General features: G+C 39.3%; 2 protein-coding genes across 10 annotated transcripts in view; one reads left to right on the top strand and one right to left on the bottom strand.

The window, feature by feature from the left end:
• Nucleotides 1–1,531, top strand: part of LOC132110007 (transcriptional regulator ATRX-like) — a 63,042-nt gene extending 61,511 nt beyond the window's left edge. For all 8 annotated transcript variants that reach the window (XM_059516539.1, XM_059516540.1, XM_059516541.1 and 5 more), the window contains one exon: nt 466–1,531. In XM_059516539.1, coding sequence (XP_059372522.1) covers nt 466–690 — 225 coding nt within the window. In that variant the 3' untranslated portion in view covers nt 691–1,531. The remainder of the gene's footprint in view (nt 1–465) is intronic.
• A 1,971-nt stretch (nt 1,532–3,502) lies between these two features.
• Nucleotides 3,503–10,423, bottom strand: LOC132110010 (fibroblast growth factor 16-like). 2 transcript variants are annotated; one of them, XM_059516555.1, is made up of 3 exons: nt 10,023–10,423; nt 7,311–7,414; nt 3,503–5,032 (listed from the first exon to the last, which is right to left on the bottom strand). In XM_059516555.1, exons 1-3 carry the CDS (start codon nt 10,282–10,284, stop codon nt 4,790–4,792), a joined length of 609 nt encoding a protein of 202 aa, XP_059372538.1. In that variant the 5' UTR covers nt 10,285–10,423; the 3' UTR covers nt 3,503–4,789. The 2 variants fall into 2 exon arrangements, with proteins under 2 accessions (XP_059372538.1, XP_059372537.1); XM_059516554.1 differs by having other exon boundaries at nt 3,503–5,035.
• Between the last annotated feature and the right edge of the window lie 13,422 nt (nt 10,424–23,845).

A 23,845-nucleotide genomic window follows, 5' to 3' on the forward strand; every position in this document is an offset into this window, starting at 1 on the left:
AGGAAAAAAATCCTGACTGAGGTTATCATAATTCATGCGTGAAAGGGTTAATGTAACTTCGATTGGATTATTCTGAAAGAAGAAAGTCACATACACCTAGGATGCTTCGAGAGTGAGTAGAAGATAGACACATTTTTATTCTCAGGTTAACTAACCCTTTAACAATAAATGTTCTGTAAAAAACAATGAGCAACTGCTTTCAGCCGGACACCATGATGCAAACATGAAATATCAGACTTACAGTAATAGTTCAAGTTTTTTAATCGCTTGCGCTGCTTGTAAAACATGGACATGTTTGACTGTTGACATTGGATATCAAAATACATTCTTGAATGTAATCAAAGAATGTGGTGCTTTGTGGAAGAGTTATGTAGTAACACCACTTCTGTTGGAGACCCTGATATTGCATGACTTTTTGAAGCCATATAAGAGAAAATTAACATCTGATCTCCGTCTGTTCTCCAGCTGATGATGTACGTGCAGAAGGTGATCGCCAACCGTAAGGTGCAGGAGCAGCAGATGGCCATGGCGAGGCAGGGTATGCTGCTCAACCAGCTGGCCATGCAGAACGGTCTTACTGGTCCCATAAATCAGATGGATCTGCTGGGGTTGTACCAGCAGCTCGGGGCGCTCCAGGGCCTCCCCTCCTCACAGCTGGGCAAGAACCCGGGCCCTTCTAAGGGCCTGTAGATGCCTCCGCCCCTCGGTGTACAGACAGCTGGACTGATACAGCCAGACCACCTACTTGAGCTCATCGGTAACGACAGGGCATCCTGGGACTTTGTTAAAGGGGTTTTTGGCAGTGCAGTTTGTCATTTTGTGTATATAGCCTTAATGTTATTCAAGTTCTTTTTGTTTAGTTTTTTTCTCTCTCACGTATTTAAGATTGAAGAAGAAATGCTCCCCAAATGCTTTTAGGCATTGCAGGTATCTTTCCCCTTGAATAAGGGCTGTGCATATATAAATAATTTTATTGCAAGTAAAACAGCGTGATTGTGGAGGGACCATAGCGTTTCTGTTCTAGAGCCCCCATAAATAGTATCTGCGCTAATAGTGGATTGTCATTGGTACTGTGCTCCAGAGAGACTGCAGCGGACACCTTAAATGTAACAAAAAAAGTCAAATGGCCTTATATCAAGCAGCTAGATCTCTTCTAATGTTTTAAAACCCCTTTTTTCTAATCTGCTTCTAGGTATTTAAACTCGTTGTTGCTAATCACGCTATGGAATGTCTGTGTTGTTTAAACTGCTTGCTGAATTCCTCCAGACTTTTGTAACATCAGATTTCTCGTTGTAGTGTTGCCTAGCATATTGTTGTGAGAACTGTTCATAATTTCTTTTTCTGTTGTTTATTTCTTTCTGTTTATTTTCCCCACTTGCGTCGGGATTCAGAAATGTAGAGGAACTTTTTCCCCTCCTGAAAAGGTTCTAATGTTAGCGTATACACCAACAATTCTGCCATTAATATGAACTGCTACTTAGTATTTAATATCACGTTTAAATAAAGTGACCAAAAGGATGAGTTACTTGCAGGTTTTGCTTGTGTGTGTTGTTTTAATTTTGTTTTGTTTTTCTGCACGATTACTGGCAAATATTATGATATGTGCAAATCCATGTCCTAAATCCTAAAAAAGACCACTAGGGAATTAACTAATTATTTGAAATTTCCCTTTTTTTTTTTTTTTTTTAAAGGTTGTATATTTATTATTTTATTTATGCTTAGTTTTTTTTAGAGATTTTGTCAAGAAGAAATTGCCCTTTGCAATTGCTAATGTATCCACTGAACAAAAGTAATGGAATAGTCATGAAAGTTCTTAAATATTTGTAACATTTGAACCTGTTGTATGAAAGTTTATATTATCCGTTACAAAATCTTGAGTTTCATCAGTTTTGAGAATTGTCAAGAATTCCATTTTGTTCCATTTGATCTCAGACGGTTCTGCTAGTCGTTTCTTATGCATGTGTAAATGTGCCACTCCCTTCCCATGATGCAGCAGTGCAGTTGACAGTCAGATGAGGTCACCAGAAGACAAGATAAACTTTTGCCCCTGTTTTAAGGCAATACCAGGAAGTTGTGATTTTGAAGAACTAGTGAGTACTCAAACAGCTATTCATTATTTTTGGTAAATGAACTAGACTGTATTTGAGATCCATGACGGCAAAATCAAGTTTTCTCTAGACAGCTCTGAGAATCTCTCTCCTCCTGTACACCCCATTCTTCCCCTTCAGTCTTTCATCTGGTGTGTCGTTTCTACTGCTTGCTATTATTTTCATTTCTTTAGCTGCCAGGGTTTTTTTTCCCCCTCTTTTCCATTCGCCCCCTCAAGCCCTAGTCACCCCCCACCCCCCCATCGAGGGGAGCTTGCATTCACAGCTTGAAGAAAGCTGCCAAAAGAGAAACATTACAACTATTGCAGATGTTGAAATGTTGATCCCATCCTTGGTATGTCCAGATTACCACTCAGCTAGCTTTGCAGCACTGGGCAGCTGTTGCCCCATCTATCCTCCAATGTTAAAACCTGCTTCCGTTCTCATGGACATGCACTATGCACTTCATATCTGAAAGTGTTCGAGCGTGTTGGCTGCAATGCCTAGCTATTGATCATCTGAGCAGGAACGAGCCAAGTATGTTGTCAGGCATCGGTGGTGGGTGGGGTCGTGAATGTTTGTAAATCTAGATTGTTTTGTACATTTCTGATGATGCAAGTTGACTGACACCGTATAGAAGTCCATTCAGTGCAACATCAGTGCTGGTCCAAATCTTCATTCACTCACCAAGGGAGTTTTGTGTTGCTGTGATTTACAATGGATCGGATTCACAAAAAAACTCATTAATAATAGTTCTGCATATGTTATCACTAGTATATAGGTAAATAATGTTGTGCTGCAGGCTTTTCAACAGGTTTGACGCCCACCAACGAAACACATTCTCTCGTATTGTTTCGCTTTCTCTAGGGCGTTGATTTATGCCTCTACAGACTGCTTAGGGAGAACTTTCCCACAGGTTCCCCGAGCCAAGAGCTGTCTTTTTACATCATCAGCTAACATCCACATCTCTGGAGAGCTGGATTATTCTGTGAATGCTGCTGTGATGTTCTGGAATTTACGCTGCATTTAGATAAACAACATTTCATAGATTGATTGACCCCTTACATGAAGATTTTCTGAAAGAGGATATCAGATGTGCTCTACTTTGAAGGCAATATGAAGTCAGAATTCACTCTAGCTTCCAAAAACAAAAATGTCTTTCATCAAAACATAACTTGATCTGCCTCGGAAGAAGATTTTCTTTGAATACCCTGTTTTACTTGCAAATACGGTACATGCTATTATAGATAGATAATATCATGGTTTGCTGATGCCATATCATATAGACTTAAATAACTAGTGCTCTCACAGCATTTTTTGTTTCTGTGTTGTTTAGCAAAGATGACCATTCATTCCATGACAGTACCTTGATAAACCATCATAAAAGTTGTGTGTGCAGTCAAACTCAGATCAGCTCAGTGTTTCTCAGATTTTAATTGGTACATAGAATCCTTGCAAATATGGTCACCAACAATAAACAATAGCAGGACAATTTTATTGTCAGTCATTCAGGTCAAATGGTTTAGCCCTTCTTTTATAATTTCAGTAGAATCTACAGTTCCAATAACTTCAAGTTCATTACAAAATAGAGCCTTTGAAATAAATAAATAGATTTATATATAGATTTATAGTTATTCTTTATATGTAGAAAATAAATATATTGTACATCTTATAAATAGGTGTGTCCATATTTACACATCTTCCACTTTCATTTTAATAATGTTCCTGACAACCTGAACATTATAAGTCACTCTTAGTCAAATGACCAAAGCCTCTACCGAACCCTTCAGCAAGCACCATGTGTTTCCCCCGCTTGCTTTGAAAGTGATTTTATCTAATCACTTCACTACTGCTGATAAGCTTTTTCTACCAAATTTGTTAATGTTTGAACTATCCTGAACCTTCAAAGGAAGCAGACAGAAGACACACAGAAGATCATCTGTCTAGGCCCCTCTAGGAAAAGGGTTTGTTTCCATTATTATTACAAAGCCCTGTTACTTTTTCACTGTGTCATAATTGGTACTTTTTCCATTCAAAATTGGTATTGTTTCAGTAGAGGCTGGTCATTGTTCTTCAAGCATCTTTCTCCTTTTAAGTGCCCTTAAAGGTATATTTAATTTAAAAAGCTCTTGCTTTGCATTTTTTGTCCTACAGGAAGGTCAGGGAATACTAACCGTTTCCATCTTCTTGGTAAGTGCTGCATCATGACCTTTCAACATGAGTTTGGCCCAAGGGTCACTAGACTTGGCATGTTGGGTTTTATCTCAACTTTACTTCCTATGCTCAGGTGACAAGTTACTCAATTTAGGTTTAAACCCTATTTTTTCCAGTGAGAATATGGCCAAAATGTGGTCCGCCTTACAAAAAGTGTCTGAAGAAAGGGTGATTGCATGACAAGTGTCATAAGCCCCTGAAGTCAAAACCTCTTCCTCAAGACATCTTTTGGCACCAGCTTTGGATGCAGGAATGTTCCCTCTTCTCTGTGGTTTAAAACCCATTAAGGAGAGGAAACGGAGCCATCCAGGACACACACGTACTGTTTATCTCAATCACCATTGGAGAGGACCTCCTCGTTTTGGACCAGAACCCAAATATAAACAGCTGTGAGGCGAGAGAAGTAGGGTCTTGTATTTCTTAATGTTCTTCAGCGTCCGTCTTTCCCATCCAGCACCTCTACTGCGCAACTCTGACGGATGCTCTGGTCACCTATGCTGGAACAAGTCTCTGTAAGCTTGGGGTATCTTCTCTATCTCAACGGGTCTGGGCAGGAAGTGAGTCAACTTCTGGTGCTTTTTAGTCCTGCCGCCTTCTCGAGGCGAGCCATCCTTGTTCAGAGCCACATAATAGAATCTTCCAGTGTCCGCATGCTTGTAGAGTGTGGATGCATATGTGTTGTACCAGTTCTCCTCAAATTGCTCACGGAAAACACACTCTGCTGTCAGCTTCTTCTGCAAGGCAGCCAGAAAGAGACAAAAAAATGTTTTGTTATCTGGAGACAATAATGTTCACTACACATCATCATGATCATTACAACATCAGAAAGTTGCAGGTAAGATTATTGGAAAGATCTTGTGTCCTACTATGATAGATAAGCTTCACCTATACCCTCGGAGGGGCACCTGCCTACAGGGTTTAGCTTCAATCCCAATTAAATACACCTAAACCAACCAATTAAGGTCTTCAGGATTACTAGAAACATCCAGACAGATGTGTTGGAACAAGGTCAAGCAAAACTGCAAGAATCTGGCCCTCCAAGAGAAGTATTAGGCCCTCCTGATCTACACAAACCATTTAAGACAATATGGGGGTGTCCATACTTCATTCTGAAGGACCACTGACCTATGGATTTCGGCTCTAACTTTCCTCAACTCACTTGCCTGGATGTTTCTAGTATGACTAGCAAGACCTTGATTAGCCAGCTCAGGTGTGTTTAATTGGGCTTAAAGCTAAAATATGCAGGATGGTAGCCTTCCAGAAACAGGATTGGAAATCCTGATGTAAAATATGAATCAAACTGCTTTCCTGGCCTGACCCAGAAAAGTCCCAACCAAAATGATGTGTTCTCTAGCTAGTAAACTTTCCTCTGTCCATCAAGAGTCCAGTTAAGTGCATTTGACCACATGTTTAAGAACTAACATGCACCTCCCATTTCCAGACCTCCAGATGCACTGGAAAGCATGAGGGTGTGAAGACGTGGTACTATTTCTTTCTCACAGTGCAGTTTAACCTCGTCACCATCGCAAAATGTGTGGAGTGGAAACAATCTTGAGGCCAGACAGCAGGTGCTCGCTGCACCAGAGACGGGAAAGTCATTACGGGCAAGCTTGACAGTTTACACCCAAAATCATTCTTCAAAACTGTTAACATTTTGTCTGCTTCACCCATGATGCAACAAGCTCTCTCGCACAAACACGGCAGCTTGAGAGAGTCTGTGTGGGCTGCTACTACTGCACCATTGATAGAGCTTCATGAGCGATGACTTCGGGTTAAGCAGGTGAACATTTGCTGGCTGACTACACTGCTGAGAACAATAGAAGACACTGGGATCACTACATCATGTTTCCTGCCAGAGAACAGTCATTCAGTGGACCAGGTTCAAGTCTTGGTGTCAAGATGATACATTTAAAATTAGTGTTTAAGATAAAGTCAACTTTAAAAGTTCTGTTAAATTGTTTAAACTGTTGGCCAAGCAAATAGAGTAAGACAGAAAAAAAGTTATCAACTAAAAGTTTCAGAAAACATTCATTTAAAACTACTGGAATTCCTCTCCAGGAGCTGTGAGATTACTTTTGGTTTCTATGCTGTTTCAATTAGGTAGTGTGCTGTTTGGATTAAACACTGCTCCATGCACAGGATTTACTTAAAGCCAGTGATGGCAAACTACTTTGATCTTCATGCAACAGAAATGGGTCTGTGCAGTGAACCTAGAAGTCTTCAGGTGATTTGCAGTTCTGACCTGTGTTTACAGTCTGTTTTAATGGGATGTAATCTCAGTCATCTCTCCTTGCTTTAAATAGGTTTGGTTTAAATCAGGATCCACAGAAATTTATGGGGGCCCCCGCTTATTGTCTTTGGAAATCTGATAGCTTGTTTCTCCTGCAAGCATGGCAAAGTCTGCAGAGGGGGAGGCCAGGCACATTTTCCTATATATGGTTCTCTATGTTAGCATGCAAAAAGTCAAATCCCGCTACATGCTTTTATCTCCTGGTCTCACTTACAATTAGCACTCCAGTGGAGAAAAGCATGGTCCTTGTGCAGCACACAGATATGCAAGAAACCAAGAGCACTCAGCTCGTATATCCACGATATGTGGGTGTGTATACGTTACACGCTTCATGTGTCCCTGGGAAATATGTAAATATTTTAAGTATGGAGCAAAATGAAGAGGCAGTTTTTCTTCTCTGAGATTGAGCGTTCTGTCTGAGAGGTTGTTCTTGTGTGGAAATTTACAATGATAAAAACAAGGTGAGCCATGCAAAGACCTTGCTGATCAGAGGTCAGGACTTGCAGCAGTGGAAACACGGCATGTTTTGTCTGGTGAAGTGTTTTCTTTTTTGTACATCTACTTCATATGGGGAGCAGACTATGAGCTGGTGGGTGGGTTGTCATTTGCTCCTCTTTCCAGCTCTGACTGCATTCCTATTGGAACACTTCATAGAGCAGAACTTTCTGTTGGTGGATATTGTTTGGAGTGTGTGTGAGCACCACTGGGGTTTGACTTACCGACCCATAGAGTTCACCTTTCTCATTCATCCCCAGATAAAGACCAGCGTCCACGCCTCGTATGCTCACTAGCCCGACGGCCAGACTGATAAACTCCAGAATACCTGCCACACAACAGCACTTGTCAGACAATGACTAGACACCATTACAACTGCAGCGCTGCTGTACATCAACAATGATGTATAGTCAAGTAAGATGTTTTATCTTGCCCCCTTCCCAGCTGAATGAAACAACTTAAATTATCCAAAGGTAGGTCAACGGTTGTAGATATGTTAAGCAGATCTAGCTGGTGTTTTGGCCAACTGGTCTTTCAGTTTCGTAAGCTGATAAATACCCAAAATCACACCAGCATATCCAACCTGGCCAGACTACAAGCTATGCAACCACCCTTGGCTGGTTTGTGCTTTTGTTGTTTTCCACCAGGAATGCTCATAACCCAGAGCATTTCTTATCATGAAAGTATTTGTCAGTGGCCAAAATACCTATATTTTGTTGCCTTTGTTCTATATAAAGTGTTTATTTTGTGAATTTAGTATATGAAAAAAAAATGTTCACCTGTGCCCTTACAAGTAAGCATTCAGCAGTCTAGCATTTACAAATGTGCCACAATATAACCTAAAGGACAGGAAGTTAAAGTCTTCTTACTAACACTTTGATTATAGGAGTGCATATGAACACAAAGCTGATAATCTCTGATATCTATGGTTAAGCTTAATGTTGCTACTCTTGTACTCTCTTTTGAAGTATTTTTAGATATATATATACGAATCAATATTGTGTGTCAATTTTCAGGATACGAGCCCAATCTTGGCTGAAACCAGCTGTTCACATGCTCTTGATTAAAGACTAAAGCAAAAACCACACCTTTGTGGCCTTTTACCACCACCTGGACCAAGTATGTTGTGATTTGGATGGCAAACAACGACACAGAAAACTCTCTGATGCTGGGTTAAACTGAAGCAAATTTCATATGCGTTTAATCAAAGACACTGCCAGCTTGCAACATTACCGACAAAAGGCTCTGATTTGCCAGAAGGATGCCAGAAACATGACCGCGGACCACCCAATCCAGTAAAGCAGCTTGTCTCTGACTAAAAACAAGCATTACCACTGGATTCCACAGTGGTCATGCTTTAATTTAGAGCTATTCCTGTTTTCTAAGTGAAGGCTGCACCTGCACAATGATTACGGATCAGAGCAATGCAAAAAATCCTCGTGTCTGAGCTCTGCTATCATTTGTTTATCATTGTAATACCAAGCACTCCTTGACTGATTTATTAGTGCTGTAATTAGTAGTGTCTGTGCCTGTGTCGGCTGGGGTCCTTTGAACATGTTTTCAGAGAAAAACCTCATGCTGTGAGCTTGTTTTCCACTGCAGAGAAGCACCTGCGTCCCTCGACCCTGCGCTGGAGTTCGCCGAGGGCAATTTGAGTGTAAGACTGAGAAATGTGCTGCTCTTGCCTAATGGGTGGATTGAAATACAGTGGTACCAAAGAGTATCTGGATGCCTAAACCGCTCTGAATGTCATTGAATTAAATAGCAAAACATTGAAGCTGTGGTGTTAGTTGGTGCTGTGGTGATTATTTGAGTTTCTTAAACAGAATTATTGTATTTATTTAATTGACACAATATTGTTTTATTATTTCAAATCTAACAAGCCTTTTCATTTTTTGTCTTTTAATGCTGTGTGCTAAAAGGGTTATTGTGCGTTGGGTTATTATTTGAAATGCAAGTACTTGAGACACCTGTATATGGTGTGAAGTATATTCCATAAGACATGGGAGGCACAGCCCCCAAACCATAATCAAAGCTTTAAAGAAAGGTCCCTGCTTCTTGTACCCCCTAAATGCAGATCTGCTTCACTTGAATTCTAACCCTAGATGTACAGCGCTGAATTCTGCCCAAGTTATGCACACAAGTTTTGTCTTGACTCATGACAACTGGATCTGGCAAACTGAACATTTATATACTGTATATATATATATATATATATATATATATATATATTGGAGAAGCAGTCAGTTGCATATAACAGTTTTCTCAGGAGTTTTCCAAGTGAACAAAATTAATCAGCATGTCACATGCACACACACTGACTGATTGGCTGATGCTGCACTGGTTAAATCCACATTTTGGACACCATAAACAGGTGCATTTTATATATTTTGTGTGCATATACATAATTACATAACCATATTTTGGGAACAAATTTGTACTCAGACGGTATGATAATAAGTTGTATGTATGTGTGTGTGTGTGTCTATATATATATATATATATATATATATATATATATAAATGCATAAAGTTTTAGGTAGGTTAGAATTAGTAGTATATGAAAACAGTATAAGGCTGTGCAATGTCCCACTTACATGGTAAAGTAAACGTGTGAGTAAATATCAGCATTATTTATTCTGTCCAGTAAAAACTTTGAAGTGTCCTGACCTTGACACTTATTTGTTAAATTCAAACTTTCCTGCCCTTGTTACTAATATGAAGGCGCTAATCGCATTGTAAACCTACGTATATTAAGTTATCTTGAGATGGCACAATGCAATTTATAAATATGCTATTTTTCCAAACACACAAGATAAGGCAGCCGCTCCACAGAATGACCAGGTGCGCTAACGCGTCTGTGATGCCCAAAACCGCTGATTGATGGATGGATGGATGGATTGACGAATGAATGAAAGTGTGGCTAGAGCTCTTACCGAATCTGCTGTGGTCCTGTCTGGTTCCGTGCACCGTCCCGTTGGGAAATATCTCCAGCTGGAAGCCGGTGCGGCAGTAGAGCTGTCTCCTGCGCAGGATGCCCTTCAGGTGGCCAAAATCCGTGAGCGACCCGCGCTGCAGTCTGCCCTCAATCAGACCCAATCTCTCATTCAAACCATCTGTCAGAGGCACATTCCCTAATGCTGGAAACGCCTGCAAATCCAGATCGATGCTCCCGAGAAATCCAGCCACCTCTGCCATGGCTAGCAAACTTTGCGTGTTCAGAGAGCGGAGAGGAGAGAGACGCTCTTTTCATCCGTGATCAGACTGAACGAGTCATTTATATAGACATTCATATCCTCCCCGAGCCACGCCTGGATGACATCCCTGCTGCTTCACCTTCAGCTTTCAGACCTGATGCTGCTGTCTGTGGAGGACGGTTCAGTCAAAGCACTAGTGAGTCTGATGTCTGCGTGTGCGTAAAATAGCGCTCGACCGGCAGTCACTGACAAAGTACCGACGCTACGCAGCGCGTATAGCTCTCCTGACTGTGTCTGTGTTTTATTGCTGTAATCGCAGTCTCTCTCCTCGCTCTGCTGAGAGTCACTAGAGGAGTTTAGGGCTGCGTCTCAAACTCTAATGAGCTGCCTGCCTCCCTAGACTGCATTTCTTTTGGGTCTCACTGGCACTTGCAGCAACTTGTAACGCAATGAACGGCGTGTCAGGTGCGTGCAGTAACCTGTAACGGTGAGATACATACCTTGGTTTGTGCAACATTTTTGGGGAGGGCAGGTGGTTGCAGCAGTCCAGGGCATCATAACATTCAAAACCCAGTGAAATCTAGACAACATAACTGAGCGGGCACTATGGGCACTTTGTGAGTTATCAGCATTTTATCCAACTGTAACTCAAAATTTAGATAATTTAGATAATTTGTAATGTAAATTAATGAGGTCTTAAAATAAAATGATATAAATATAATTTGTCCCTTTATATCTGCCAATATGTCTTAGTAAGATATTCAAATGCTTGGTTTTATTGTGTGCTTTACATGTAAAGCAAAGCAATACACTGATTGAGATGTGAAAGGTAAAGCTTATTTGTTTTAGTCCAGTAAATGTTCATCTTGAAATTTCACTAAGAATTGAAAAGTTATTCTTACAGTTAGTTGACAATCATTTAAGATTTTCTAGCAAAATGACACACGAAGCACGATCTGAAAGGTGGAGGTTTGTAAAATTATACTAAAAGGCTTTCTATTTGCTAAAAAGTCTGTACTATAAATCAGATGACAGAAGGCATGCAATAGATTGTATGCAACTGGTTTTGATCATATCAAATATGATATGGTATAGGGTTAATAACTTTAAACTGCTTTAAGCTGTTAACCTACACTAGATTTTGGGTCATCATAAGCATGTGCAGCATTTTCGGGCATCATATATTTGTGCATACCAATATTTGGAAATTAAAGGCTGTTGCTAATGAGTCTGTTGAATTTTGGGGGATCATCCAAAACCAGCACACATCTAAAATCGCTGTCTATAATTAGCCACTTCAGTGGATTTTGAAGTCGCTGCATGCAAGTGATGCTGTCTAGGTAGAGAGTAGGGAGTTCTGTAGGTATTGAGACACATTCTCAGTCTGAGGTTTTCATACATTTCCTTTCTCCTCCTCCCCTGTGTAAGCAGGTGTTTCCTCCTCCTCTCCAGACCAGCTGTTGGATATCTACTGCAGAAATTAAAGGAGCAAAGAAATACAAAAGGTTGATGATGTACTTTATTAAAGCTGAGTGGTACAGGGAATGCATGGCAGACGGAATTTCATAAAATGTGAAATGTATGCGTCACACGAAATAGGAATGAGATATACACCAGATGACCACAAACTTCATATGAGTTCTCCTGTAGGAAATGATGCATGCTGAATGCTGCCAGAGGCGACAGCAAACCATGTGCACCTCACAAATCAAGAGCAGGGTTGCATCTATAAAACACATCTCTGATGTGTCCGACACACTCATAAAGATATGGCTTGTCAAATATCTGCTCTGTTTTTAATGTCTCTATATTTAAAGGTCATTGTTGTTTTTATATGTAGCTCACAAAATAAGGACTATTGATCAATATGAGTTATGTCTTTGGATACTCAGATAGAATGATAGAATGCTGATAGAATGCTTTTAATGTACAGCATATTTGTTGTGATATATGTGTGTTTGTTTATTGGAAACCTGTGCAATCAGATACATTCAGTGTTTCTCTCTCTCTCTCATTATTAGAATATACAAGTCAATATTATTTGTATTTTTATTCACCTTATTTAAAAAAAAAAAGAAATTTTTTAGAATGTTTGCCAACCAATCAGAAGCAAGCATTCAACAGCCCCATAGTGTAAGCCCTGTCATGTGATGCATGTGCATTTTTTTTTTGTATGGAGCCCAGATTCCTTATACGTTTCTCACTGTTTTACACTCATTTGCCATCTGAATCAAAATACCCCCCCCCCCCCCCAATTCTCAGGTATCCTGACTGAAAGTGTAATGGAGAATGTCTTTTTAAGTTCAAGCATTAGCTCATCAGAAACTGGTTTCAGAAGTGAGAGAGAGCTGTAGTTGATCTTCAGCCCCAGAGGGAGGTATAACTGAAGGTGGTCTATGTGAGTGCAGTGCTGCCTCATGCTTTGAGCATTCACATGCACACCTTATCCAGTCATTTGCACAGGAACCGCTTGCGAGAACTCAGCAGGTTGCATTCTCGGTGTTAGCTGTAAAAATTAGAACTCGTGAAATTTAGATTCTTTTTTTTTTTTGTTTCCTTTTAAAAAAAAATCTAAGGACATCTGTTGCTGGTCAGCTATATTTTATAGTTGACATGTTTGATTTATGAGTGAGTGTAGAAAATGTTCCCATATGCTCCGGGGACATATAGGGAAGATAACGACCTCAAGATCATGCCTCATGCTCCAGCGCCTCTCTCACTCTTCACGGAGAATAAAGTCTTGCGAGTTAATCAAATTGTAGCCATGATTTGGTGTTAGTATCTTATTTAGCCAGTATTTATTTGGTATTTTATATATTTTCAGTCCTGCAGATTCTTGCCCTCGCTCTCTTAAAGGTTGCACCATGATGCACCATGATGAGTATATCCAGCCAATGTTATACTTTTATTTCTATGGCATGTTGGGTATAAATCATTTGCTTGTCTCTTCAGGTATGCCAGAACTAATTCAACACCTTTCAGAAGTGTCCAAGACTTTACCATGTATTCAGGAGTTTAAACTGAGAACCAGACGGGTCCTCTGCTTAATCGGACCTGTGTTGCAGTCTAGAATTATACCATGTTTTCGGGTCTGGTTTCTCCCAAGGCTCCATTTTCTGTCACTGATGTAGTTTTGGTTCCTTGCCACTGTCACCTTTGGCTTGCTTAGTATGGGACGCTTGACTGATTGCTACTGTCACTACCGGGAGCAGAAAGTGTCCGATTGATGTCTCTTTTAATTATGCCCCGACTGCAAGTGGCTAATCTCTCCACAGTCGCTGGCAGGCTAGTATTGTTCATCTCGAATAAACCTAGTCTCTCATTAATGTGCGTACAACCGTTAGGGGAAGTTAGAGAAAATTATTTATAATAAAAGTATTGGGACATCCCATTCTAATGAATAGGTTTTACTACTTTTGTAATTTCCATGAAAACAAATCTTAATGTTTAAGCATACAATGATATTCTAGGGAACTGTGTGCTTCTAATTTTATAGCAACAGTTTGGACAGGATCCTTTCTAAGCTAACGTGTCAATGCCTTTGCGTATAAGGCAAGAGATTATTGATTCAGTCAGTGTGGAAGAATTTGACTGGTCTGCAGAAAGCATCTAAACACCTCTGGTGAGAGAGCTAAAAACTCTTCACCAAACACCAATGACTTGTACATACACTATATGGACAAAAGTATTGGGATACCCCCTTCTTTAGGACAGAAAAACATAATTCATGTATTTAAAAACTGTATTTCCATCTCTGTTGCAATAGTTTTGGAAGTGTCTAAAATGACTGTGCCCACACTAAAGTCAATCCTGCTAATTAGAAGGTGGTGTCCCAGTTCTTTTGTCCAAATAATGTATGTAGGCATAAGGGTTCTTGGTTTTAATAGGTCTTGCTCTTGGTGTTTGGAGATCTGGTTGGAGTGTTGGTCTGGGCTTTAGGGGCTCTGCTGTTAGTCTGGTTCTGTCTTTTTGAGGTTTGCTGACTCCAACTCTGGGCTAGTGATGCCACATCAGGCTCTTCATAAAGCGTTTAAATCAGACAAAGCGAAAGCACCTCTGTTCCCGTGTATATCATCTGTTCTTATTTTACTCTTGTGTCCAGCGCGGCGCAGAAAAATGATCCGTGCAGCGAGCTGTTTGCAGAGCTGGATTCTGTGTTATTTTTTTCCATCACTGAGACATAACAGGCTGGGTCTCTTCTTTCATGCAGGTGGTCCTCCAACTTCAGTCAAGGGCGAGAGGCACGCAGAGCCGGGGCTGAGAGAAGACATGGACAGATGCATGCGAATTTAGGTAATGGTGTTGTGTTTCAGCTTTAGCTTGGGTTGGCCATCCCTAGTAAAGATAGTGTTAATTAATTTGTTTGCTTTGCCTTATGCTCTAACGAATGGGGCTCTCCAGGCCTTGAGGAGCCATCAGTGGGTGAGGAATGTCGTCTAAAACCAACATTTGTTATACAAATTAGTTTCAGATGCTCCAGGTACAGGGCTGAGGGGGGAAAAACCACCACCCCCATATTGCTGCCCCTCGATCACTGTTACAACTCGTGCTCCTTTATCCACTTGAATCTTTTTAGATGCTGTAGTCACTTGGCAGTTTGTGTTTGTATGTTAATTTTTCTGTTTCTAACTTGTGGTTTGCCCCATTTTCTTTCAATAGCAAGACCAATTTAGGCAAATTAACTTCCACTGAACCAGACAGTGAAGTTGATTTTGGTTTGATCGGCAGATTTAAGTGATCAACAGACTCCTAGACTGATGACTTTGTGATCATGATGTATTTCAATCAGGTTGTTACGTGGCAGATAAATTGTGAGGTCTGCATTTTCCATGGCGTACAAACACCTCGCATCACGGAATGTTCAATATTCATGGAATGACTGGTAAAACAGATAAATTCACAGAGGTGAGAAACGATCGGCTGGATCGCTTTCAAAGTTTCCCTACACAGCTTTCCTGGAAACGCTAAACGTGTCCCTTAAAGCAACGCCGGCCAGTGTGTGACTCTGTTACTCCAGAGCTGCTTATTTTTGATGCGACCATCTCTATGCATGCTCATGTGCAGCCGACTCATTCCAAGCAAGAGTGTTTTTCTTGCTCAAACACAGAGCAGAAATGTGCCGTCAAACAGATGTTAGGAGCCTTTTGTAGAGTCCTGGCACACGTCCAGACTCTACCTATCTTCACAACTATTTACATGGTAATCCAGCTGGTTACTCCCTCTGTTTCTCTCTCTCTCTCTCTTTCTCACTCTGTATCTGTTTGCCTTATTCAGGCTCTTTCATCAATTGGAATGCATTTCTGTTTTAAAACTGTCAAATATCACATCAAACTCTATCAAACTATCCGTATGTCATCCACTAATTAGCACTAGGCCCAGACAGAACCTTTATTTAGTCTCATGTGGTTCGAAACCTACATGCTGCCACTTTTTCTGTGGAACACAAAAGAAGAACTTTTCAAGAATCTTCACACTTGTTGAGACAAACAGAATAAACTTTATAAACTTAAGGGTTAGTTCACAAAATGAAAAATCTGTCATCATTCACTCACCCTTTTGTCATTCCATACTCATAAGACTTTCAATCATCTTTAAAAAAATCTATTAATATTTGATAAATAAATGACTGAAGTTCTACTATTCCACAAGTTCAATCCACCAAAAAAAAAATATATATATATATATGTATATTTAGATTACATTACATGCAAGAACCTCATTTGTTCTCACTCATCAATCAAGCTTGTTTAACCTCCCGTTTACATTTCTTTTCTCTATTTATATGCATTGATTAATGTTTGATGTTAATAATAAAATCCTAAATTAAATCTGTTCATCATATAGAGTGATCATTTGCTTTTTACAAACTCTTTTGAAATGCTTTGTTGGAATTGGCTTTCAGTGAAGGGACAGAAATCTTGGACATTAATGAAATCAAAGACTTTTCTCTCTGGTATGTCTAGAGGCCAAACACCATTGACACCATTGATCTGATGTGATGCGTTTGATTTGAGAGCTTCATTTGATGAACAGATTACCTTTTATTTTGATTCTGTTTCTCCTAGAGAACTATCATATAATTCATTTTTGATCACTATGACCTGTTTATGTAAACAAAAGAGCTTCAAATATCTTGCATTAAAAGAAATGATGATATTCTGACAGAATGTTTAATTCATTTGGATGACAAAATATTCTATTAACAAACAAAGGTTGACATGGAGAACATTATCACAGATTGTAGGCCTGGTAATTAGTGATCTCTGTATCAATATTGATTAATATAATCAGAAATATTTTGCAATTTTTGTGAAAATAAAGAAAAGAAAATTGATGTGCATGACTGAGTGACTCAAACTGCCCAGGAAATACTTCATACATACTTATTAACAGTATACTATCTAAAAACGTTTGAAACAAACAAGCAAGCAAACAAACAAATAAATCCATCACTATTCTTGAACTAGCATTTATTTTTGTTTTCATATGCGAGCAAGAATATGCTGCAAACCACATACCATACTTCTCTGGACATTTGGCCCTGTTGCTATAGCATGAACGTGAAATACAGAGTAATTATCTTCAGTCAAAGTAAACGGGTCATAGTTAGTGAAATTACAGGTAATCCCATCTGCTTTGAGCACACGCTCTACCTTACATGGGCTCAACCTGCCTGACACTTGACTCTCAAACACTAGAGGGTGCAAATTATCTCAAGACTTGTACAAAAATAAATCAAATTCTCAAGCTTCCCAAAAAACACGAACTGTCAGCGTTTGACAAATAGAGACACATTAGTTAATTCCACTTGAATGTTCAGTGTGGTTCAGGGTGATGTAAGCCTGTTTTTTTTACATGTTGCCTTTTATTTTTAGAGATTTCAATGTTCCACAATACTGACACAGAGCCAAGGTCAATGTGCGGCGCCCTGCCTCTGCTTGGATGACTTCTCTTTCAGCATTTTTAACCGCTGTCTGCAACCTGACTTGGGCAGCTGTTGCTTCATCTCTTGTTGATCTAAGTAGATGCCTCAACAGGATGTTGGCTCCTTATCTGAGCTAAACGCGCAATTCTGTGCTGCACTGTTTTTTGAGTTTAAACACTTAATATAAATGTTTATTAGTGTAAATGCTATGATAAGCATCACTAATGCTAGTTCTGATCATTCTACATCTTTTAATGATTTTCTAAGCAAACAGACTGGTGCTAGCAAGGTGCCTATAATGCCCGTATCCGTATATCACATGCTAAAAAAGTCAAAACTCCTTAGCCCAATAAAACCCCTCAGTCAAACCCCATCATGGTGGCAAGTTTTATATAGGCCAGGGCTGCGTATCTCTGAAGCATCATGAGCTAAGTTGATTGTAGAGGCCATTAGTGCCAGTGGTTCTACAATCTACTTAAATGTTCAATGTTTTGGGAAATGCAGCCCAAAGTCAGCCGTATATTCTCCTGAAAATATAAAAACCAAGTTCTTCCATCACTATGCATGCCTGGGAATGTGTTTGATTGGTTCAGTTGTTGTGTTCCCCATGTGTGAAGAGTTGAAGAAGTAAAGCATGAATTGTTAAGTACGATAAAGTACGATATTCACAACTTCCTCATCTTCACATCTTCATTTTTCTTGCATCTGTTTTAAAAGTCATTAGTCTAACTTTTTGTGAGTTGGATTCTTTACAGTGCATGAATGTATTTTTGCCTGATCGTCAAGTAGTTTTATACAGTATATATATTCAACGAGAGTGAATCTTTCCTGACTGTAGTGCTGTACCAATGCATTTTGATAATGCTCAACATCAAAAACAGTCATTACTTCAGAGTTTGCCGTGGCATGCCATTGCTCTGTGTTAAAGATTTTACAAGTGAGGCTCTTATGTAAGTCTAAACATTTCCCTATTTTGTACCTTTTCTAATTGATGGATATTAAAGTGAAGTGTTAATACATCGCTATGTAGATGAAAAGGTTTTGCGCTTTTAAAGGCAGGTGGTGGATATTAAAGGTTGCTCCTTATGTAATGGATGCCACGGATCATTGCAGCAGGTGTCAGGATGTCAGATGGTGAGCAGAAAGGAGGTGGTCTTACGATTGTTCACATAGTGCTTGTACTTCTTGTTAACAGATGCAAGAGAGAACTGGGAACTCATACTCCATTGTGTTAAATAAGAAGAAAACATTTCTTGTAACTGCAATAGACTTCTTTGTTTTTATGAGGCAGGATATTAGTAAGAGATTTTAAATAGATAGAAACTTGTCTGGAGTCTGTTCTTTATGAATCCCATGCTTCCACATAAAAACCTGCGCATGGCAGGGTAACCACAGGTGCAGTCCATCACACTGACTATGAACATGAACCACTAATGTTTCAAAAACCACAAAATGTCACAACACATTTTGTCTTCGTTTTCAACTCGAGGTCTATTATATAATTTAAAATGTAAATACTTAGAGCACTTTCAGTTCGAAGTCATATGACCTGATGTTACACATTACAGTTCAATCTCTGCAGCGTATTTGAGTGTATTAGACACTAGTCTCATATAAGGTCAAACAGTCACAGATGGCATCCATGTGATAGTTTCACCATGAGAAATGCTGCAATAATAAGGTTAATCAGGTAAAAAGATAATGGAAGATTCAGTGTATTTAGTTTGCTGGGTTACCGTCTTTAGGGCATAACCTTGTTCCTCGTACTTGTTGTCTAACAAGGGCTCAAAGCTGTGATGTAATCATGGATTGTAGTCCTTTCTGGCAGATCTTGTACCTTCCTCTCCCTGTTCAGTGGAATAAAATGACTCTTTAAAAAAAATTTAAAGCCAGAGAAACCTGTCAGCCAGATGTTTTTGCTGTAAGAAACAAAGTGAATAGTGAGGTAAGCGATTTAACCAAAAAATTAATCATGGACAAGACTTTCCATGACAAAAGCTATTGATTTTTATACAGTGATTAATGTCCCAGTTTATTCACTTGTGTTCTTTCAGAAACACCATATTAATTAAATGTCTGTTTTCACCTAATGTGTGATCTAAAGCAAGCACCTCATAGTTATCCGAAGTATGTATGTAGTTAATTAATATTATTCAGTATTTAAATGTATAATTGCACTGTATCAAGGACACTAAAATAAAGTGTAACCAAATGGTCTTACTTTAGTTTGGTGACTAATTCTCAGTATTAACTAACTATTAACTATGACTTTTGTCTCCATAAACTCTCAATTTGCTGCTTATTAACAGTAAGTAAGGTAGTTGTATTGGTATGAGGTAGGATTAAGGGATCTAAAATATGGTCAAGCAGAATATAGCATTAATATATGCTTTATAAGTAATAATATACAGCCTAGTAACATACGTGCTAATAAGTAACTACAGTAGATAATAGTGAGAATTTGTCTCTAAAGTCTTACCCACAAAACATGTTTGAAACTTTGTATTGCTAACACTTCCCCTTTTATTGCCTCTAAAGATGTATCGCTGGTTGTGTTCTGCATTTGTAAGATGTATTGGATAAAAGCATCTGCTCAATTATTAAATGCAAATGAGTAACGGATAAAGTAACAGACAATGTCATCTAGTGGAAAGATGCAACTTTGCCACACAAAATCAAGTTCTCGATGTTGGATTTACTGAAAGACTACTGCAAATGTTGATTAAAATATACATGTGTACAGTTGTCAGCCTTCATTCCATGAATATGATAAAACTGATAATAATATAATAAAATAAAATAATAAAATTTGATAAAATTGACACACTTCATTGCAGAAATTGTATAACATTTTTCTAGATCACGAGTGTCCCCTCTAAAATATACATGCCATCTGCGTCCAACTTGGCAAATGAATCCATGTATCACAACAATCACACAAACCCCTGTAGTGTACCTCCAGAGAACCAGGAACTGGGATAGGTATTCTGCGATCATGTTCTGTCTGCCAGTTGAAAGCTCTACAGTACTTTAAAATTACAGGGTTGGAGGGCTCCCAGTGCATTCTGGTGGAGGTGCACCCATCTGTACCAGGAAATGCCGGGAGACGTCTAGACTCTGTAGGACCAGACTGGAACACACCTTCTCCATTGAGGTGTTAAATGCGATTTCACATTCCTTAGCCCAAACATTACAATTTTTGATTTCTTTACTGAATAGGTTTGTCAAAGTTTCTGCAATCATGCCAAAAAAAAAAGTTTGGAACAAATCTCCTGAACCAGTCTAAATGCCCTAGAATAGACCTCTACTCTTTCTTCATCTTGGATCTCAGGCTCCTGGTAAGCCCATTCACATTTTGCCATGTTCAGTGCCAACCCTGCCTCTTGAATCCTCTAGTTTCAGATGCTCTGCCAGGCAGTTACTATGGATCATTATGTAATCTACGTAGGCAGGAAACCATCCCTCACAGCCATAAATTCATTAACCTTTGGAATGTGGCAGGTGGCCCTTGCAGGCAAACAGGGAAGTAAACTGGTACAACCTTGGAATGCCATGTATGGTCTGGAGGGGGGATCAAGGGGCACCTGCCAGCACTCCTAACACAGGTCCAGGGTGGTGATACACTGTGCTTGTCCAATCCTCTTCAATACATTGTTGACTTGCAGCATTGCATAGGCATCAAACCTTAACTGTACATTCAGCTTATGGAAATTGATAAAGACACATAGTATCCTATCCTTTTTTGGGACACTGACCAAGGGTCTGCTCCACTCACTTATGGTGGGTGTTGGGTAAGCTCAGTCTGCTTAGGCTAGGGGTGTGCCGGTACCAGTATCGTACCGAATGGTTCACAGGCAATTCCAAATTCCACCCATTCTGCTTGTGATGTGTCCTCTGTGCTAACCTTTCTGCTGGATAAGTTGTGTAAGTTGTGGCTGCCATCACGGTGAATTACGTTCTCGTGGCTGGCCAGTCAGTCGGTTAATACGACCTTGTCATTACATTCCTGAAGGGGAGCTTGGATACTGAGTATACCTCGTTCTCATACTATGCCGACACTGGACTTTTCCACAGTCCTTTAGTTGGCCAAATTCCTGCCCATGACTTTTAAGGCTGCCCTTCTGCCCTTAAGACTGATGTTTAAGACTGCACACCAGTTGTGTCAGACTTGTAACCTGAAGCAATATGGCTGCCCACTGCTCCAGGTGTGTGTGTGTTCACTGCTGTGTGTGTTAACTTGGGTTAAATTCAGAGCACAAATTCAGAGTATGGGTCACCATACTTGTCCACATGTCACTTCACTTCACTTCTGGCTTTAAAATCGGTCAATTGAGTGGGTGATTTACAAGCGTTGTCAGTCAGTGCCTGAAGTGCTTTCCAGTCTGGGGGCTTTGGTCTCATAATTGGCTCATGCTTTTTAGGACCCCTTAATTTTGGTTTCTACACTTGCTTATAGCACAGCACTATTGGATGTGTTCCCAATAATTGTAGTGCAGCAGGAGAGACCACTCGATAGGGAATACATTACTAACGTAACCTCAGTTCCCTGAGTTAAGGCAACGAGCGTTACTTAACCTGCAATGATATAAGGCTGCAAACGTGTCAATGACTGTCACTATCAGTTGAAAGATTCTGATGAAAGAGCACTCAGAGTTGATTTATATAGCTGTTGGCTCTGTCCGATTTGGTGGGCTGAAGTTCATTTGTTCATGCAGCTATACGAACGTAAACAAATAAGCATCTCAGATGCAATGCTCATTGCCATTTCTCAAGGGTTATCATGTTTTCTGTTTTTCTGTTAATTAGGTTCAAAATTTATAGAAATGACAAGAAATACTATTGATTATGCCATCAAATATAGTATAAAAATAAAGTAATGAGTCTGTTTTGAAAATGTAAGATGCAGAAAGTGCAGATATTTTTTGCAATAAAATGTATGGAGTGAAAGTAAAAAGTAAGCTTAAAAAAATTAATAGTGAAGCAAAGCACTAATACCAGAAAGGTCTCTTAAAGGGTTAGTCCACACAAAAATGAAAATTCTGTCCTTAATTACCCTCATGTTGTTTCAAACCCGTAAGACCTTCATTCATTTTCGGAACACAAATTAAGATATTTTTGATGGAATCTGAGAGCTCTCTGACCCTCCATAGACAGCGACGTAACTGAAATGTTCCCAAGTCGGCTTGACGCAGCTGACACAGAACAGCATACATTTACGGATATTCTCCAAAATGGTACCAGGGTGATGCGGAGGAGACAAACTGTTGAATAGTGTTTTTTTTTTTTTTTTTTTTTTTTTTTGCGCACAAAAAGTATTCTTGTAGCTTCACATAAATGCAGATGAGCCACTGATGTCACATGGATTATTTTACAAATTTCCTTGCTACATTTTTGGACTTGGGATCCTTTCAGTCATGTTGCTGTCTATGCATGGTCAGACAGGTCTCAGATTCCATCAAAAATATCTTAATGTGTGTTCTGAAGATGAACGAAGGTCTTACGAGTTTGAAATGACATGAAGGTAAGTAATTAATGACAGAATTTTCATTTTTGGGCAAACTAACCCTTTAAGTACAGTAACAAAGTATTAGTGATTTGTTACTTCCCATCTCTGGGTTGGGAGCTCTGCATCGGCTGACTTGGAGCAAGAGCCATCAGGGTCTAGTAAGTACATGTAGATACTCTTTGTAGGTACCAATTGTTATTAATAAAAATAATAATTTTGTTAATATGTGTAAAAAGGTCTAAGTCATAATTTAAAAAAAAAGTATTCAATAATGGAAAATCAATAATAGGAACCAGCTTTTTTGTCCAGATATGATTTAAGTGTGGTTTTATACTCGCCAAGTCTAATTATAACCAAGGACCAGGGACTAGCTGTTTTATAAAATAATATTAATAATTAAAATAAATTTTCAAAGACGTCAGATTTGATAGGAAATTTCAGCAACATTCAGCTGCTACTGCAGTGGGATATGCTACTTAATTGTTCAGGGGACATATTTTTCGATATACTTGTAAGACTTTCACTAAACAAATTCATCCATTAACTGAAAACAAAACAAACAAACAAAAAATCTAGGTTTCAAAATGTTGATTCTAGCACACATACTTTTTTTGTAAGCACCATTCTGTTCAGACAAACCAAACAAATATTTCCAAATATGTCCAGTATATACAGTTGTAACGTATGACTTGATTACATATGGAAAATGCTGTACATAAATGGGAGCTCTCTGACATACAGTGTTTTTGGTGGAGCTACATAATGGGTTTCTGCCCATGCACGGTTCACTGTAAATGGTGTAAAGGTTCCCCTAGGAGCCTCTAGGGCCAGAGTTGAAAATGCCACAATCATTCGTCACCAGTGGAAGTTCAGTTTACAAGCCAGTGGAATGAGAGCATCTTGGCTGACTGCAGAATCAGGCTGGGACAATAGACTCACACCCTTCAGCTCACCACAGTCCCTCTAGCACACATCTCAGATGAACACTCACCAAAAACATATTTCATGCCAGTGGATGAGGGCAGATTCTCCACCATTGTCCAAATGACCATAAAAATTTGATTTAAAATCCCCATGGTGATGCATTTACAATTATTTGTTCTGCATTGGATGTGTGTATTTGTATTTCTC

The sequence above is a fragment of the Carassius carassius genome, chromosome 29 (genome assembly GCF_963082965.1).
Source record: "Carassius carassius chromosome 29, fCarCar2.1, whole genome shotgun sequence".
Lineage (NCBI taxonomy): Eukaryota > Metazoa > Chordata > Actinopteri > Cypriniformes > Cyprinidae > Carassius > Carassius carassius.